This window comes from Apodemus sylvaticus, chromosome 9 (assembly GCF_947179515.1).
Source record: "Apodemus sylvaticus chromosome 9, mApoSyl1.1, whole genome shotgun sequence".
NCBI classification, from domain to species: Eukaryota; Metazoa; Chordata; class Mammalia; order Rodentia; family Muridae; genus Apodemus; species Apodemus sylvaticus.
The window spans coordinates 16506531-16527587 of record NC_067480.1 but is presented as its reverse complement, the minus strand read 5'-3'; the positions used below and the strand labels follow the sequence as shown (position 1 = coordinate 16527587).

Below are 21057 nucleotides of genomic sequence, written 5' to 3'. Positions count from 1 at the left end.
TGGTATAGCAGGATCCTTCGGAAGTGATATGCCCAGTTTTCTGAGGAACCGCCAGACTGATTTCCAAAGTGGTTGTACCAATTTGCAACCCCACCAGCAGTGGAGTGTTTCCCTTTCTCCACATCCTCGCCAACACCTGCTGTCTCCTGAATTTTTAATCTTAGCCATTCTGATTGGTGTAAGGTGAAATCTCGGGGTTGTTTTGATTTGCATTTCCCTACCCAATACCCCCTTCCCTTGCTTCTATAAGAGTGCTCCCCCCACCTACCCACCCAATCCCATCTTCCTACACTGCCATTCCCCTCCTCCGGGATATCAAACCCCACAGGCCCAAGGACCTCTCCTCCCACTGATGCCAATAAGGCCATTGGGAAATGTGTGGCCAAGCCATGGGTCCTTCCATGTGTACTCTTTGGTTGGTGGACCATTCCTGGTGAGCTCCAGGGTGTCTGGCCAGTTGTCACTCTTGCTCCTTCCATGGGGCTGTATAACCCCTCATCTCCTTAAGTCCCTTCTCCAACTCCTCCACTGGGGACCCTGCACTCAGTCTAATGGTTGGCTGCAAGCAACCACCTCTGTATTTGTCAGGCTCTGGCAGAGCCTTTTGGGAGTCAGCCATATCTGGGAGTCAGCAAGCACTTCCTGACATCCAGAATAGCATCCAGGTTTGGTGACTATATATGGGATGACTAATATCCACATATCATTGAGTGAATACTGTGTGTGTTATTTTGTGATTGAGTTACTTCATTCAGGATGATATTTTCAAGTTCTATTTATTTGCCTGCAAATTTCATTAAGTCATTGTTTTCAATAGCTGTGGTACATTTATCCACTGTGTAAATGTACCACATTTTCTGTATCCATTCCTCTGATGAGGGACATCTGCCTTGTTTCCAACTTCTAGCTATTATAAATAGAGCTGCTATCAACATAGTGGAGCATGTATCCTTATTTGATGTTGGAACATCTTCTGGGTATATGCCCAGGAGTAGTATAAATAGGTCCCCAGGTAGTACTATGTCCAGTTTTCTAAGGAACAGCCAGAATGATTTCCAGAGCAGTTGTGCCAGCTTGCAATCCCACCAGCAATGGAGGAGTGTCCCTCTCCACATACTCACCAGAATCTGCTGCCACCTGAGGTTTTGATCTTAGCCATTCTGACTGGTATGAAGTAGAATCTCAAGTTTGTTTTGATTTGCATTCCCCTGCTGACTGTGGATGTTGAACATTTCTTTAAGTGCTTCTTGGCTTTTGGAGTTTCCTCAGTTGAGAATTCTATGTTTAGCTCTGTACCCAATATTTAATATTTTGTTCTCTGTAGTCTCACTTCTTAAGTTCTTTGTATATATTGGATATTAGCCCTCTATCAGATGTAGGGCTGGTAAAGACTTTTTCCCAATTTGTAGGTTACTGTTTTGTTCTATTGACAGTGTCCTTTGCCATACAGAAGTTTTGCAATTTTATGGGGTCCCATTTTCCTATTCTTTTTTTTTAATTAGAAATTTTCTTTATTTGCATTTCAAATGTTATCCCCTTTCTACATTTCCCCTCTGAAAATGCCCCCATCCCATCCTCTCTCTCCCTGCTCACTAATCCATCAACTCCTGCTTCCTTATCCTGGCATTCCCCTACACTCAGGCATGGCGTCTTCACAGGTCCAAGGACCTCTTCTCTCCTTGATATCTGACTAGGCCATCCTCTGCTACCCATGTGGCTAGAGCCATGGGTCCCTCCATGTGTACTCTTTAGTTGGTGGTTACATCCCTGTGAGCTTTCAGGGGCACAGTTGGTTTACAGGGCTGCTATGGGGCTGCAAAAGCCTTAAGCTCCTTGGGTCCTTTCTCTAGCTCCTTCATTAGGGACCCTGTGCTCAACTCAATGGTTGACTGAGAGCATCTACCTCTGTATTCGTCAGGCATTAGTAGAGCCTCTCAGGAAACAGCTATAGCAGGGTCAAGATCTTTCCCAATCTGTTGGTTGCTGTTTTGTCCTATTGACAGTGTTCTTTGCCCTACAGAAGCTTTGCAAATTTTATGAATTTCACTTTGTCAATCGTTGATCTTAGCGCATGAGCCATTGGTGTTCTCTTCAGGAAATTTTCCCCTGTGCCCATGTGCTCAAGACTATTGCCACACTTTATCTTCTATTAGACTCAGTGCATCTGATTTTATGTGGAGATCCTTAATCCACTTGGACTTGAGGTTTGTTCAGGAAGATAAGAATGGAACAATTTGCATTCTTCTACATGTGGACCTCCAGTTGAACCAGCAACATTTGTTGAAAATACTGTTTTTTTTTCCCACTAGATTGGTTTAGCTCCTTTGTCAAATATTAAGGGAACATAGATGTGAGAGTTCATTTCTGTGTCTTTAGAATCAACTGAGGAATATCAAATGACTAAGAAACACCTAAAGAAATGCTCCACATCATTAGTCATCAGGGAAATGCAAATCAAAACAACCTTGAGATTCCACATCATACTGGTCAGAATGGCTAAGATCAAAACCTCAGTTGACAGCAGATGCTGGTAAGGATGTTAAGAAAGAGGAAAACTCCTCCATTGTTGGTAGAACTGCAAGCTGGTTCAACCACTCTGGAAATCAGTCTGGCAGTTCCTCAGAAAACTGAACATATTAACTGAGGACACATCTATCTATACCACTTCTGGGCATATAGCCAAAAGATGCTACAAAATGTAACAAGTACACATGTTCCACTATGTTCATAGCAGCCTTATTTATAATAGCCAGAACCTGGGAAGAACCCAGATGTCTTTCAACAGAGGAATGGATACGGAAAATGTGGTCCATTTACATAATGGACCTCAGCTATGGAAAATAATGAATTCATGAAATTTTTAGGCCAATGGATGGAAATAGAAAATATCCTGAGTGAGGTAACCCAGTCACAAAAGAAAACACATGTTATGCACTCATTGATAAGTGGATATTAACCTACAACCTTAGAATACCCAAGACACAATTCACAGACTATGTGAAGCTCAAGAAGAAGGAAGACCAAAATGTGGATGCTTCAGACATTCTTAGAGGAACAAAATACTCACGGGAGGAAATATGGAGATGAAATGTGGAGTAGAGACTGATGGAAAAGCCATTCAGAAATTCCCTATTGTGGATGCCAAGAAATGCATGCCTACAGAAGTCTGATATTCCTGTCTCCTGAGAAGCTCTGCCAGAGCCCAGCCAATACAGTGGCCGATGCTCACATTCAACCATTGGACTGAGCAAAGGGTCCCCAGTGGAGGAATTAAAAAAAGGACAGAAGGAACTGAGGTGCTTTGAAACCCATAGGAAGAACAACAATATCAAATACTCAGATTTCCCAGAGCTCCCAGGAAGTAAACGACCGACCAAAGAATACACATGGATGCTCCCATGTCTCCAGCTGCATATGTAGCAGGAAATGGCCTTGTTTGACATCAATAAGAGGCAAAGTACTTGGTTCTGGGAGGCTTCGATGCCCCAGTGTAAGCAAATGGCAGAGCAGGGATGTGGGAGTAGGTGGCTGGTTGTTTTGGGGAGCACCCTCATAGAAGCAGGGGGAAGAAGGATGGAAGATGGGGATTCTGGAGGGGACACCAGAAAAAGGGGCTAACATTTAATATGTAAATAAATACAATATCCAATAAAAAAGAAAACCATATAAAAAGAACAAAGGAAACATTAAAATGATAAAAATAGAAATGAAAAGAATAAAGAGAAATATGAAAAGATAAATGAGTAGAGAGAAATCTCAATTAAAGTGAAGAAAATGTGTGGAAATTAAAAGAAATGAAATGGCAATGTTAAAATGTAAATAGATGCAGTGAACAGCAAGTGAAAGCATTTTCCTTGCTAAGATCTCTCTGGATCTTCTAGAGTTAAAATGCTCGATGAATAAGATGAGAATTGTAGAATGCATTTTCAGATTATTCTAATTCTTCTCAGTTGTCAACAAACTAATGGGATCAAAACCAGGCTGTGCTTAACACCTGACAAACACTTTGATTATACCCTCCAGATTTGTTAAGTATGCAGTGTCCTGCCCATGGAGGTTGATGGTAGAGCAGTGAGCCTGTCTAGCCACATGGGCATAGTAGGAATCTATTCTACTTTAGGTTTATCTTCACTTAGGAAGTATTACCCTGTTCTATTAATGTGTAGACAGTGTTTGTGCTCCAGGGAGCTCTTCTCACTGAACAACAGTAAACTTGGGCAGTCTAAAGGCCAATCTGAATTGGTGCATAGTTGCTCTGAAAGCCTTTGGGTTTTTTTTTTTTTTGCAAACTGAGGCACAGGAAACATCACAGAAATGAGGAATGCCTGGAACACCTCCCACAGTGTGTGTGAGTATACACCTGTCAGTATTTTGAGGCTGAGACACTTGCCCAAGGTATAATAACTGTCTTACTTACCTTGCTATGTACTGAGGTGTCCACAAGAAGACTGAGGTTCTTCTGAGAGGTCTCAGAGCATGCCTGGATTTCCAGTCTTGGAATGGCTGAGTACCTAACAACAGAACCTCCTCCAGGCAGCTCTGTGACTGAGTTTTCACCAAGCTTCCTGGTAATTTCTGTCCTGAAGCTAGCTTGCTTTCATCCTCCTCACCTGGTGTGTATCTAGGCTTTTTGTCTGCCGGATGCAGCCGTCAGTGCCATGTCTTGCCTTCCACTGACACTGTCCTGCCCAGGAACATGAAGTCTAACTCCCTTTTAAACTTTTGTATTTGAAAAGCAAAAGTATTTATTTGCTCACCTGCTTTATTCTTCATTCTCCATAGTGTGTGGAATGTGCTAGGGTTTATTTCCTGTGCAGACTGTTCTCACCCACTCTTCCTTCCATGACAAGTTTCAAGTCTATTATTTTCTTTCCAGGCAATGGAAGAGAAAGCTATTCCTGAGTATCCCTATACCACCACTGTGAACCTGAACTTAAAATTTTATTTTATCAACTGTGTGTTTAATTATATTGCCCACATTTTGTTTGTTTGTTTTGCTCAACCATCACCTTTACTTCTTCCTTATTCACTTTTTTCCATTTTTAAGAAACATTTCATTTTTATGTATTTATTATGCCATAATTTAATTTTGTGTCTGTGTGGTTATTGGTATTTTGTTTTCCATCTCACATTTATACACAGTGACCTATTATTTGGAGCTGATTGTATTGTATTAGTGTGGAAATTTATTATGTTACACTTACTTTTCTTTTTCTCTTCTTTTGCTTTGTTCCAACCCATATTCTTCTTGTGATTTCCTCTTTCTGTTACTTAAACTTAAGTAGAAAAGAGCATACATTATTAAGAGGCACTACAGAGTCTCAGATTGTTTTAAAAATATTCATGTTGACAATCTATGAGAGATCTCAGTGAGTCAGACCATCTTATCATCCTATTATTTTAATTAAGTCTCTAGAAATACACAGTACATTCACATGGTACAGTAATAATATCTCTCAGTAAGACAACCCTTAACCTGATGCACTGAAACTAATAGAAAAGAAACTGGGAAAGACCCTTGAGGACATGGGCACAGGGGAAAAGTTCCTGAACAGAACACCAATAGCTTACATTCTAAGATCAAGAATTGCCAAATGGGACCTCATAAACGTTTCTGAAAGGCAAAGGACACTGTCAAAAGGACAAGACGGCAACCAACAGATTAGGAAAGGATCTTCACCAACCCTACTTTTGACAGAGGGCTAATATCCAATATATACAAAGAACTCAAGAAGTTAGACCCCAGAGAACCAAATAACCCTATTAAAATGGGGTACAGAGCTAAACAAAGAATTTTCACCTGAAGAACTTCGGTTAGCTAAGAAGCACCTTAAGAAATGTTCAACATCATTAATCATTAGGGAAATGCAAATCAAAACAACCCTGAGATTTCACCTCACACCAGTCAGAATGGCTAAGGTTAAAAACTCAGGAGACAGCAGGTATTGGAGAGGATGTGGAAAAAGAGGAACACTCCTCCACTGCTGGTGGGATTGCAAGATGGTACAACCACTTTGCAAATCAGTCTGGCTGTTCCTCAGAAAACTGGACATGACACTTCCGGAGGACCCTGCTATACCTCTCCTGAGCATATACCCAGAGGATTCCCCGACATGCAATAAGGACACATGCTCCACTATGTTCATAGCAGCCTTATTTATAATAGCCAGAAACTAGAAAGAAACCAGGTGTCCCTCAATGGAGGAATGGATACAGAAAATGTGGTATATTTACACAATGGAATACTAATCAGCAATTAAAAACAATCAATTCATTAAATTCTTAGGCAAATGGTTGGAACTGGAAAATATCATCCTAAGTGTGGTAACCCCATCACAAAAGAATACACATGAAATGCAATCACTGATAAATGAATGTTAATTACCCAGAAGCTCTGAATTCTCAAGACACAGCATATCAAATGATACCCAAGAAAAGGGAAAGAGAGGGCCCTGGTTCTGTAAAGAGTTGAGGCAGCATTTTAGGGGAGTACCAGGACAGGGAAATGGAAGGGGAGATGATTGGGAAATGGGCAGAAGGAAGAGGGCTTATGAGACTGATGGGGAGGGGGGACCAGGAAAGGGGAAAGCATTTGGAATGTAAACAAAGAATATAGAAAACAAAAGACAACTCCTAATTTCTGTGTGGCATGGACTATGTTCCTGGGTTGTTTAAGTACTCGGTGTTTGAGAGGTAAGCATCACCATCTATATCAGAATCTGTAGACCTATAATGTCTCCATAAACTTTCATCACAGGATTATATATATTATAATGGCCAGATTTATTCAAATATCACATCTTAGTTTGTTTTCTGTCTCTTGGTTTGTTTTAAAATCTGTGCTAGGCTAGAGGGAATAATATGTATGTGTAATTTTTTTTGTTGTTGTTCAACAGATGATGTTTAACAGTATTTTATTTTCCTTTCTCAGGACTTTTTATATTTCCAGGATGTATTGTTGGCCGTTTTTGTGGAGGCTATATTGTTGACAAATTGAAAATGAATATTAAGAACAAATTGAAATTTATAACGGCAGTATCTGCTATATCAATTCTACTTTTCCTATTTCTGATTACTGTGAACTGTGAAACAGCAAGATTTCCTGGAATCAATGATGATTATGATGGGTAAATATATGTTTGTAGACTCCATGTATTAATCATAAGCAATGGGATATTTTCTATACTAATAATTCAATAATTATATAATCAAATAATTTTTGGAATTATTAATCATGCAATTGAAATATCAAACATGTTTTTTCTTCTTATATTAGAGTACATAACTCATAGAGATACTGGTTTATCATGCATTTATTAGTGATTTATGATCAAAACTAGAACTTTGTGTCAAGGTGTGCAGCAAGGAACAGATTTTGCTAAAATATCTGTAACATTTTCTTTTACTTTGTACTCTTGAACTGATACGTCTATCTTATAGAATTCGCAGAATAGATTTGAAGTATATTTGAGCATACATATAGGCATTTTAGATTAAATAGCCAAAGTTCAAAAGGCTTGGCATGAGATCATACTAAATATTGGACAACATAAATGTAACTGTAAACAAGAGGACTGAACAAGTGAAATAATAAAAGGTAATAATAGTACTTTCAACTACAATGGGGTAGCATATAACATACCACTATTCAATAAATGCTACTAGAGTTTACCATGAAGCTATAGAACATGGTGTTAATGTCACTTTTTTTTTATTTTAATTTTGTTTTGTTTTGTTTTACATATTTATTTTATAGTCTGTTCACTGCCCCTCCCCCCAAGTCACTCCATCCCACAATCTTTCCCACATCCACCTTTTCCTTCTCTGACCAGGTCAGGTCCTCCCATTGTACCCCTCCACCCCGTACCTTGGCATTACAAGTCTCTGTGAAACTAGGTAATTCTTCTTCCATGGAGGCAAGAAATGGCAGCCCAGCTAAAGAACATATCCCATGTACAGGCAACAGCATTTGGGATAGCCTCTATTCCATTTGTTCGGGACCTATATAAAGACCAAGCTGCACTTCTGCTACATATGTGCAGAGAGGCCTAGGTCTAGCTTGGGTATGTCCTTTGTTTGGTGATTCGTACTCTGAGAACGCCAAGGGTTCAGGTTAATTGACTTTGTTGGTCTTCCTATGGAGTCCATATCTCCTAGGGAACCCACAATCTTTCCTCCTATTCTTCCATAAGAGTCCCAAAGCTCCATCCATTCTTTATCTATCTGAGTCAGCTGCTCGGAGGGACCTATTTCAGGACAACATGCTCCTATCTGCAAGTATAACAGAGTATCTTTAATAGTGGTAGGGAATGGGCTAGCCTATGGAATGGGTTTGAGGTTGGGCTGTTTCCTCAGTCTCTGTTCCATTCCCCGTGCCTGCATTTCTTCTAGACAGGATAAAGTTCAGTTGAAAGTTTTATGGATAAGATGGTGTCTCTATCGCTTCACTGGGATTCCTGTCTGGCTATAGCAGGTGGTCTCTTCAGCTTCCATATCCCCAATGTTCTGAGTTACATCAAAGGTAACCCCCATTGATTCATGGGCACCTTCCTTATCCAAGGTCTCTGCCTCATCCTAGAACTTCTCTCCCCTGTCAGTTGCAGATTTCCATCCATTTCATGGCCATCTAACAATCTCTCCTGTTCATCTCCACATCTGACCCCTGAATCCCTCATTACCCTTCCATCCCTCTTCTACCTAGTACCTTCCCTCAATCTGCCTCTTATGGCTATTTTATTACACTTCTGAGTGAGATTCAAGCTTCCTCTCCTGGATCTTCCTTCTTATTTAGCTTTATCAGTCTGTGAAGTATAGCAAGGTATATGTATATTACAGCTAATAACCAGTTATAAGTGAGTACAAACCATGTGTATTCTTTTGGGACTGGATTACCTTATGCAGGATGATATTTCAAGTTCCATCTATCTGCCTGCAAGATTCATGGTGTCTTTGTTTTATAATAGCTGAAGCATATTCGATTGTGTAGATATACCACATTTTCTTTATTCATTCTTCGGGTGATGGACATTTAAGTTGTTGCTACCTTCTGACTATGATGAATAAATATGCTATGAAGATAGTTGAGCATGTGACTTTGTGGGATGTTGTAGCATCATTTGGGTATATGGCCAAGAGTGATATTGCTGAGTTTTGAGATAGAACTATTCTCAGTTTTCTGAGAAACCACCAAATTGATTCCTAAAATGGTTATACAAGTTTGTACTTACACCAACAATGAGGAAGTATTCCCCTTGCTCCACATCCTTTCCAACATGTACTATCTCTTAAGTTATTGATCTTAGCCATTCTGATGCATGATAGAACTTCAAGTGTTGTTTTGATATACATTTCCCTGATGAATAAGGACCTTGAAAAATGTTTCCTCGTCATTCAAGATTCCTCTGTTGAAAATTCTGTTTAGCTCTGTACACCATTTTTAATTGGATTATTTGGGTTATTGATGTCTAACTTCTTGAGATCTTTGTAAATTTTGGATATTAGCCCTCTGTCAGGTAGAGGTTTGAAGATCCTTTCCCTATCTCTAGGCTCCTGATATGTTGTTCTATTAACTATGTCCTTGCCCTACAGAAGCTTAGCACTTTCATGAAGTCCCATTTACCAAATTTGAATATTACAGCCTGAGACAATTGTGTTTAGGGAATTGTCTCTTATACCAATGTGTTCTAAGGTTTTTCCTATATTCTCTTCTATGAGATTTATTGTATCTATTTTCTCTTTTTTTATTAATCATTCCATTTGTTTACATCAAAATTATATCCCCCTTCCCAGTTACCCCTCCTTAACCCCAATTCAACATTTGCTCTTTCTCTCTAACCTTTTGCTCCCCTACCCACCCACTCACTCCTGCAGCATTGCTCCAGCATCCTTCTACACTGGGGCATCAAACATCCACAGGACCAAGGGACTTCCCTCCCATTAATGTCAGACAAGACCATCCTCTGATACATATGTATCTGGAGCCCTACACACTCCTTGGTTGATGGTCTAGTTCCTTGGGACCACTAGCTGCTCTAGTCAGATAACACTGTTCTTCCTACAAGGTTGCAATACCATTCTGTTCCTCCAGTCCTTCCACCAGTTCCCCCAACAGGATCCCAAGCTCAGGATGACGGTTGGCTCTAAGCATCTGCATTGGTCAGAGGATGGCAGAGCTTCCAGGAGAACAGCCACATCAGGTTCCCATGAGCAAGTTCCACTTGGTAACAGCAACAGTGTGGGGGTTTGGTGTCTGCAGACAAGATGGATCCCTAGGTAGGGCCATACCTGGATAGAACTTCCTTCAGTCTCTGTTCCACTTTTTGTCCCTCTCTTTCTTTCCTTTGTACAGGAACATTTCTGGGTTAAAAACTTTGAGATGGCTGGGTGGCCCAATTCCTCCACATGAGGCCATGACTATCTACCCGACATAGTCTCTATAGTTTCCATCTCCCCTTCACATTTCTTTCTGGCTAAAGTCATCCCTGTTGGGTCCTGGGAGCCTCTTGCTTCCCTGGCATCTTGGGAACCCCCAGTGGCTACCCACATACATACCCACTGCTACATAATTTTATTTGATTCCCTGACCCTCAAGTACATGATCCTGCTCTCTCTTTTTTCCTTCCCCTCATCTCTCCCTTCCAATCCCCCCTCCCTCCACTTCCTGAGATCATCCTGTACCTCTATGTAGAAATGATGTATCTACTCTCTAGTCATCCTGCCTCCTAAGCTCCATGTAGTCTGTTGGTTGTATTGTGGGTATTCTGAGCTTTTAGGCTAATATCTACTTATCAGTGAGTACATACCATGTGATGTTCTTTGTGTCTGGGTTACCTCACTCAGGATGATATTTTCTAGTTCCATATATTTGCCTGAAAATATCATGAAGTCATTTTTTTAAATAGCTGAGTAGTACCTCATTCTCTGTATCCCTTCTTTTGTTGAGGGATGTCTGGTTTGTTTCCAACTTATGGCTATTATAAGCAAGGCTGCTATAAATATACTGGGGCATATTTTGGGTATGTGCCCAGTAGTGGTATAACTGGGTCACCAAGTAAACATATTTGCATTTTTCTGAGGCACTACCAGATCGATTTCTCCAGTTGCTTTACCGGCTTTCAGTCCCACCAGCAATGGTGAAGTGTTCCTCCTGCTCCACATCCTTACCAGGATCTGCTCTCACCTGAGGTTTGGATCTCAGCCATTCTGATTGGTGTAAGGTAGAATCTCAGGATCTTTTTATTTTGCATTTCCCTGAGGACTGAGAATGCTGAACATTTCTTTAAGGGTTTCTCAGCTATTCGAGGTTCTGCAGTCTCAGAATTCTCTGTTTAGTTCTGTACTAACTAGACAGAATTTTTTTAATTTTTAATTTTTTTAATTTTTTTAAAAACTCACACAAAACTCAGGTCCAATTGATTCAAGGATCTCAACATAAAAAGAGATACACAAAGAACTCAAGATAGTAGACTCCAGAGAACCAAATTCTTTAATTTTTAATTTATTTTCTTATTTTTTAATTTTTTAAATTTTTTATTGGATATTTTCTTTATTTACATTTCAAGTGTTATCCCTTTTTCTGGTTCTCCTCCAAACTCCCTGTCCCATTCCTCTTCCCCTTTCTTCAATGAGGGTGTTCCTGCACCCACCCATCCACTCTCACCTCCACACCCTCACATTCCTCTACACTGGGGCATCAAGCCTCACAGGAACAAGAGCCTCTCTCCCATTGATGCCTGATAAGGCCCTCCTCTGCCTGGAGTCATGGGTTCCTCCATATGTACCTTTTTGGTTGGTGGTTTAGACCCAGGGAGCTCTTGGGGGGACGTCTGGTTGGTTGATATTGTTGTTCTTCTTATGGAGTTGCAAACCCTTTCAGCTCCTTTACTCCTTTCTCTAACTCCTCCATTGGAGACTGCATGCTCAGTCCAAGCTTATGTAAGCTTATGCCTCTGTATTTGTCAGGTTCCAGCAGAGCCTCTCAGGAGACAGCTATATCAGGCTCCTGTCAGCAAGCACTTCTTGGCATCCAGAATAGTGTCTTCGTTTGGTGACTGTATATGTGATGGATCTGTAACCGATTTTAACTAGGGTTATTTTTTAACTAGGGTTATTTGGTTCTCTGGAGTCTACTATATTGAGTTCTTTGTGTATCTCTTTTTATGTTGAGATTCTTGAATCACTTGAAGCTGAGTTTTGTGTAGAATGTTAAATATGTATCTATTTGTATTATTCTAAAATGTAGATATCCAGTTAGAGCAGATCCCTTTATTAAAGATGCTTTCCTAGTTCCTTTGTATGATTTGAAATTCTTTTTCAAAAATCAAATGTCCATATGTATGCTGGTTTATATCTGGGACTTAGATTTCATTTCATTAACCAACATGTTTGTTTCTGTACCAGTACCATGCAATTTTTATCCCTGTTTTTCTGTAATACAGCTTGAGGTCACTGTAGTACAGCAGACCTCAGAGGCAATTCCTCTGAAAGTTCTTTCATTGTTCAGGATTGTTTTGGCTAACCTGGGTTTTTTTTTGTTGTTGTTGTTGTTTTTTGTTTTTTTGTTCTGTTTTGTTTTGTTTTTGTTTTTCCATATGAAGTTCAGAGTTGCTCGTTCAAAGTCCATAAAAAGTTGTGTTGGAATTTTGATGGGGATTGCATTGACTCTGAAGGTTGCTTTTGGAAAGATGGTCATTTTCTCCCATCCATAATAATGTGAGATATCTCTGTTTTATGATATCTTCTTGTTTCTTTCTTCAGGAACTTGAGGTACTTGTCATACAGTTCCTACACTTTATTGGTTAGAGATACAAGAAAACATTTTATATTATTCTTGCTATTGTAAAGGGTTTTGTTTCCCAGACATTCTTTCTTGTCCCATTTATCAAATGTATAAAGGAGGGCTGCTGAACACTTTAGATCAAGGACTCTTTTAAAAATTAAGTCATGGAGTATAAAAGAGACATTGAAAAATATACAAAAGACTGGTCATATAAAACATTTAAGAGTGGTATATTAGTAATGAGAAATGGCATAACAAAAAATGGACAAATAATTTGAAACAATTTCATCAAATAATGTTTACATATACGTGGAAAATATGTAGATAGAAGTTAATTCACTCCCATTAGTCACTCAGAAATTGTCCCATATAAGAATGTGTAAATTGATGAGACCATACCCTTACAAAGTAATGTGGAAAACAGTTGAAACTCTTACATATTGCTAGCAGAATTTCAACCAGAAACTGAGAATATCCCTGCAGGTATCATGAAATTAGAGAAATGAACCACAAAGGGGTGAGAGTAAAATTGCAGTTTGCATTGACCTTGTCAGCTTGGATCAAATTCAGGAGTCTGCAGCCATTTTGGCTCTTCTCAAATTTTGTACCCAAACTACTCATGTGCCATCCTTTCCAAATTCTGTTGATTCATATCAAACGTCAAGTACATCATGATAAGTTTTACCATTCACTATATCCTTTCTACATTCACAATTCTTCAGTATTGTTTCTCTCAAGTTAGGTCAGTTTCTGTTCTCAATTCATCTCTGTCTTTCATGCATCAATTTACATATGAGGTCAGTTAATGTAGAGCCTCAAACTTGCTGGTTTTTTTTTTTTTTTTTTGGTGTTATATTTCTTTCAGTTTTTAACCAGGTGCCTCCAGAAAAGAACCTAAAGAGCAGGTTCAAATCCTCAGTAGTAATAAGCAGAAAAAATGATACCCAAATCAATTTAGCCCAAACCTATTTAGCCCCCCCCCCCCCAAAATTAATTTTTTCCTTTAGTTTATCTACCACAAAAGCTAAGTACTAACTTAAACATTGATTTAAAGAGCAGGGAAACAAAATGCCCTCCATAACTTAAATGACCAATAACTCAGTAAATTCAGTCAGCATCAACTTAAATGCTTTACCTTAGTTGTAATTGTTCCTGTACTTGAAGTAGAGCTCCTTTGATATCTTTTTCTTTCCTGGAGACACTGATACTGATACTGGTTCTTGGTATGAGGGAAAACTTTCTCATGAAGGCACCTTGATATTGAACTATTCTTTCTTTGAGGGAAAAACAACAAATAAACAAACATAAACAAAATACAAAGCTCATGTTGCAGGCACTTGAGCTCTTCCTGTCATTGCTTGGAACTCAGGTGTTGCTGCTCTACACTACTGGGCTCTGACAGGAAGGGCTGACAGGAGGCAGGCAGCAAGAGAATTCTGAGTTATGATCAGATCATGAGAAGGGTAAGCCCTGATCCTGTGTAGCTGGCCTGGAAGCTTAGGAGCTTTGAAGTCCATTCTGTATGCCTTGCCAAGGTGTGTCTGGCACAAAATTCTGTCTATCTATCATCTATCTGAATTTTACAAAATGTTTGACAGATTTTTTTCTCGCATGGGCTATTTTCATATTCAGATTAGCTCTAAATGTTTTGGTCTTCTGGATCTTAAAAATATTTTCAATAATTGTACAAAATGATTTGTCACAAAGACTGAGAAGTTAGTACCATGTTAGTACCACTCTTTCAAGAGTGGAGAACCCTTTTCTGTTAGAGGCCCAAGTATCCTAAAACCCTAATATCAATTTAAAGAATTTTTTCTTACATTTTCAATGGATCTTGTGCTTCATGCTTTGGACCTATTGTGGAGGACTTTGTAGGTGTCACAGCAGAGAGAAAAAAAATGGATTCTTAAAAAGTTAGAATGAAAACTTGGTTCAGATTGACTTCATTATCCTAGATCAAACTTCAGGAGCTCTAGTGTCAGGCTGCTTAATATTAGCATATTAAAACACAGCATTTTGGGGGAAAGTTTCTTGGTGTAATAAAGGGCCCTTTCTATACACAAAGAAGCATAATTACACTGAATCAACTCAGGGTCTCTGTCATTTATCCCAAGAAGGTGGGATATATAGAGAACGCCAGCACTAGCTTATGGAGATAAGGAAGGCTCAACTGTAGTCATAATCATATATATACTGGAGAGATCATGTAGGCTACTAGTCACCTCTGGTCCTGGATGCAGGAGCTCCGGGAAGCTGATTTTGGTACAGGCAATATAAGAAACATTTAGATTATCTTTAATCCTGGTTGAGAGAGCTAACTATGGCCTGCCCCAAAAGATAATGTAGAACAAATGGCTATTAGTCACTTCCAATTTGAATATTTCTGGATGAAAGAAAAGGTAATATGTCCAAACCTTTGAGAGAAAAGTCTGTGTGTTTAACATTTCTGGTTTACCTAGTGATCTGTGTGAACACAAAAAGTTTTATGATTCTAAAAATAAGCCATTTTGGAAAAGTGACAGTTATTTTGGAAAAAAATTTAAAGGGAGTTAGAGTGGTGGTTCAGTACTTAAGAGCAAGGTTCAGTACTTGGTCTCCTGCCATAGACCCAGGATTGGTTTCACATACTCACATAGAAGATCATAACTATTATCTCTTGTTCAAATAGATCCAATGACTTTCCTTTGCTTCCATGGGTGCTGCACTCACATGGTACATATACATACATTTGAGCAAAGCACACACACACACATAAAATAATCCTAATATAATTACATTAACAACTTTCATACATTTTAAATATTCTACTTTTACTACACAAAGCTCATGAAAATATTTGTCCTTAAAAGAACAAATAAAAGTCATTAATGCAAAAGAAGCAAGGAAAATGTAAGTATGGTGTGATTATTTTTTATAAAATCCCAACAGATGAACAGGAAGAGAGAATTAATAAGAAATAATGTGTAAGTAATTAAGTACTAAAGTGGTAAAGTAAATATTTGCAGTGGGGAGGTGTCAGCCCATTTTTAGGTGATTATGATTTTGTTTGTTAAAGACTAGTGAAAATTTTATTACAGCACAAAAATAATTCTTATGGTCCATATTTTAAGATTTATTTATGTTTAGTTTATGTGTTTGAGTATTCACCCACGTGTGTTTATGTACTATATGCATGCTTGGTGTCTAGAGAGACCATATGAGGGCATTAGACTCCATGGAATTGGAGTTACAGATGGTAACTCCATATGCCATGTGCCATGTTAGAAATGGGATTTTACTCCTCTGAAAGGACAGGACATATTCTTAAGAACTAAGACAATGCTCCATGGCTATCAATTGGTAAATTCATAAATGTGTATTTATTATGCTTCAATACCTTAGTAATTGTGTGAAAAAATATTTCTATTTTTTCTTTTTTTAATACATATATTTTTATTTTCTATATTCTGTGTTTACATTCCAAATGATTTCCCCTTTCCCAGATCCCCCCTCCCCATATGTCCCATAAATCTTCTCTCCACCCATTCTCCAATCACCTCTCTCCTTTTTCTCTGTCCTGATACTCAACTACAATGCTAGATCAATCCTTTCGAGGATCAGGACCCTCTCCATACTTCCTCATGGGAGTCATTTGTTATGCTATTTGTGCCTAGGGTATTCAGAGCTTCTGGGCTAATTAATATCCACTTATCAGAGATTGCATTACATGTGTATTCTTTTGTGATTGGCTTACCTCACTTAGGATGATATTTTCCAGATCACACCATTTGCCTAAAATTTTTGTGAATTCATTGTTTCTAATTGCTGAGTAGTATTCCATTGTGTAAATATATCACATTTTCTGTATCCATTCCTCCTTGGAGGGACATCTGGGTTCTTTCGAGTTTATGGCTATTATAAATAAGGCTGCTATGAACATAATGGAGAATGTGTCTTTATTGCATGCCAGGGAAACCTCTCGGTATATGCCCAGGAGAGGTATGGCAGGGTCCTCAGGAAGTGTATTGTCCAGTTTTCTGAGGAACCAACAGACTAATTTCCAAAGTGGTTGTACCATCTTACAACCCCACCAGCAGCGGAGGAGGGTTCCTCTTTCTCCACGCCTTCTCCAACACCTGCTGTCTCCTGAGTTTTTGATCTTAGCCTTTCTGACTGGTGTAAGGTGAAATCTCAGGGTTGTTTTGATTTGCATTTTCCTAATGACTAATGATGTTGAGCACTTCTTAAGGTGCCTCTCGGCCATCTGAATTTCTTCAGGTGAAAATTCTTTGTTTAGATGTGTACCCCATTTTTTAATAGGGTTATTTGTTTCCCTGGGGTCTAACTTCTTGAGTTCCTTGTGTATATTGGATATTAGCCCTCGATCAGATGTAGGGTTGGTGAATATCCTTTTCCAATTTGTTGGTTGCCGTTTTGTCAGTGACTTTTAACAGTGTCCTTTCCCTTACAGAAACTCTGTAATTTTATGAGGTCCCATTTGTCAATTCTTGATCTTAGAGCATAAGCTATTGGTATTCTGTTCAGGAACTTTTCCCCTGTGCCCATGTCCTCAAGGGTCTTCCCAAGTTTCTTTTCTATTAGTTTCAGTGTGTCTGGTTTTACATGGAGGTCCTTGATCCACTTGGAGTGAAGTTTAGTATATGGAGATAAGAATGGATCAATTTGCATTCTTCTGCATGCTGACCTCCAATTGAACCAGCACCATTTGTTGAAAAGGCTATCTTTTTTCCACTGGATGTTTTCGGGTCCTTTGTCAAAGATCAAGTGACCATAGGTGTGTGGATTCATTTCTGGGTCTTCAATTCTATTCCATTGGTCCACTTGTCTGTCACAGTGCCAATACCATGCAGTTTTTAACACTATTGCTCTGTAATATTGCTTGAAGTCAGGGATACTGATTACCCCAGAATTTCTTTTGTTGTTGAGAATGGTTTTAGCTATCCTGGATTTTTTGTTATTCCACATGAATTTGAGAATTGCTTTTTCTAACTCTGTGAAGAACTGAGTTGGCATTTTGATGCGGATTGCATTGAATCTGTAGATTGCTTTTGTCAAGATGGCCATTTTAACTATATTAATCCTGCCGATCCACGAGCATGGCAGATTTTTCCATTTTCTGAGGTCTTCTTCGATTTCCTTCTTCAGAGACCTGAAGTTCTTGTCGTATAGATAGTATAGCTCTTTCAGTTGTTTGGTTAGAGTCACAGCAAGATACTTTATATTGTTTGTGGCTATTGTGAAGGGTGTCATTTCCCTAACTTCTTTCTCAGCCTGCTTATCCTTTTGAGTATAGGAAGGCACCTGATTTGCTTGAGTTGATTTTATAACCAGCCACTTTGCTGAAGTTGTTTATCAGCTGTAAGAGTTCTCTGGTGGAGGTTTTCAGGTCACTTAAGTAGACTATCATGTCATCTGCAAATAGTGATAATTTGACTTCTTCCTTTCCAATTTGTATCCCCTTGACCTCCTTATGTTGTCTAATTGCTCTAGCTAGAACTTCAAGTACTATATTGAAAAGATATGGAGAGAGAGGACAGCCTTGTCTAGTCCCTGATTTTAGTGAGATTGCTTCAAGTTTCTCTCCATTTAGTTTGATGTTGTTACCAGTTTTCTGTATATTGCTTTAACAATGTTTAGGTATGGGCCTTGAATTCCTGTTCTTTTCAAGACTTTTAGCATGAAAGGATGCTGAATTTTGTCAAATGCTTTTTCTGCATCTAGTGAGTTGATCATATGGTTTTTTTCTTTGAGTTTGTTTATGTAGTGGATTGCATTGATGGATTTCCTTCTATTGAAACATCCCGGCATCCCTGGGATGAGGCCTACTTGATCATGGTGGATGATCGTTTTGATGTGTTCTTGGATTCGGTTGGCAAGAATTTTATTTAGTATTTTTGCATCAATATTCATAAGGGAAATTTGCCTGAAGTTCTCTTTCTTTGTTGGATCTTTGTGTGGTTTTGGTATCAGCGTAATTGTGACTTCATAGAAGGAGTTGGGTAGAGTTCCTTCTGTTTCTATTTTGTGGAATAGTTTGAAGAGTATTGGTGTTAGGTCTTCTATGAAGATCTGATAGAATTCTGCACTGAAGCCATCTGGTCCGGTGCTTTTTTTGGTTGGGAGAATTTCTATGACCCTTTTTATTTCTTCAGGTGTTATGGGACTTTTTAGATGATCTATTTGATCCTGATTTAGTTTTGGTGTCTGATATCTGTCTAGGAAACTGTCCATTTCCTCCAGATTCTCCAGTTGTGTTGAGTATTGGCTTTTGTAGTAGGATCTAAAGATTTTTTGAATTTCCTCAGTTTCTGTTGTTATATCTCCCTTTTCATTTCTAAGTTTGTTAATCTGTATACTGTCTCTGTGCCCTTTGGTTAGTCTGACTAAGGGTTTATCTATCTTGTTGATTTTCTCAAAGAACCAGCTCCTGGTTTTGCTGACTCTTTGTATGGGTCTCTTTGTTTCTACTTGATTGATTTCAGCCCTGAGTTTGATGATTTCCTGCCTTCTATTCCTCCTGGGTGAAATAGCTTCTTTTTGTTCCAGGGCTTTCAGGTGTGTCATTAAGCTGTTAGTGTATGCTCTCTCTATTTTCTTTTCGGAGGCAATCAGGACTATGAGTTTTCCTCTTAGCACTGCTTTCATTTTGTCCCATAGATTTGGGTATGTTGTGTCTTCATTTTCATTAAGTTCTAAAAAGTCTTTAATTTCTTTCTTTATTTCTTCCTTGACCAAGGTATCATTGAGTAGAATATAGTTCAGTTTCCACGTGTATGTGGGTTTTCGGTTGTTTTTTTGTTGCTATTGAAGACCACTTTTACTCCATAGTGATCTGATAGGAGGCATGGGATTATTTCAATCTTCTTATATTTGTTGAGGTCTGTCTTGTGACCAATTATATGATCCATTTTGGAGAAGGTCTCATGAGGTCCTGAGAAAAAGGCATATTCTTTTGCTTTAGGATAAAATGTTATATATATATATTAAATCTAATTGGTCCAAAGCTTCAATTAGTTTCACTGTGTCCCTGTTCAGTTTCTGTTTTCCTGATTGGTCCATTGAGGAAAGTACAGTGTTGACTTATATTAGGTGCAATAATGCTTTGAGCTTTAGCAAAGTTTCTTTTATGAATGAGGGTGCCCTTGCATTTGGAGCATAGATGTTCAGGATTGAGAGTTATTCTTGGTATATTTTTCCTTTGACTACCAAGAAGTGTCCCTCAGAGTCTCTTTTGATGACTTTGGGTTGAAAGTCAATTTTATCGGATATTAGAATGGCTACTCCAGCTTGTTTCCTGAGACCATTTGCTTGTAAAATTGTCTTCCAGCCTTTTATTCTAAAATAGTGTTTGTCTTTGACACTGAGGTGTGTTTCCTGTATGCAGGAAAATGTAGGGTCCTTTTTACGTATCCAGTCAGTTAGTCTATGTCTTTTTATTGGGGCATTGAGATGTGGTGTTGTAGCCCAGGCTATTCTGGATCCCAAAGCAGACATCTGAAGGCTCCTGCCAGAACCCTCAGGACTGGAACCTAAGTTTTGTCGAAAAAATATTTCAAAAGGCATATTTATGGAATGTGTTGGTACCTTCATGTACACATTATAAATTTCACTTTTGGTATTATAATTCTGTTCAATCTCAACTTCACAGATTTGGGGAAATTGGAAATCTTAGAGCTCCATGCAATGAGAACTGTGGTTGTACATCTACTTCCTATACTGCTATATGTGGACGAAATGAGAAACAATATTTCTCTCCCTGCTTTGCAGGGTGCAGTGCTTCTAAACGCCTAAAGACAGAAAAGGTAGATTTTATTATTGCTTCTTCCTGTCCAGTAACATTCACAACTTGTACATGGTACCTAGATTTCACTCAATGGTTTTTAAATTTTTTCTTAATTTTCCTTAATTTTAATTTTAACCATATGGAAATAAAAGTTAATTTTTATTTACCAAATTCCCTTTCAGCAGCATTCCATGAACTCTGTTAACAATCTTTTTACATGCCAAGGGTGACCCAGTGTTTTCCTGTGAGTCACCTTTCTTTCAACTATGTTTTTGACTGAGATTCAAAATGCCTGCTCTACACTTTCCTGATATTACCTATTTTTGCTCCACAATAACTCAGATATGGTCATGATTTTTTAAAATGGGTGTTTGGAAATCCAGTCCTCCACCACTGAGCCACATCACCAATTCCCAGTTTTTTGACTGAGCACCAGATCATATGTGTGTGTGTGTGTGTGTGTGTGTGTTTCAAAAACATATCCAACATAGAAAAC

General features: G+C 38.7%; 1 protein-coding gene across 1 annotated transcript in view; it reads left to right on the top strand.

Annotated features, from left to right (window-relative positions):
• LOC127692777 (solute carrier organic anion transporter family member 6C1-like) overlaps positions 1-21057 on the top strand; it is a 111904-nt gene that overhangs the window by 57325 nt on the left and 33522 nt on the right. The window contains exons 8-9 of the mRNA XM_052193374.1: positions 6932-7127; positions 20427-20580. Coding sequence (XP_052049334.1) covers positions 6932-7127; positions 20427-20580 — 350 coding nt within the window. The remainder of the gene's footprint in view (positions 1-6931; positions 7128-20426; positions 20581-21057) is intronic.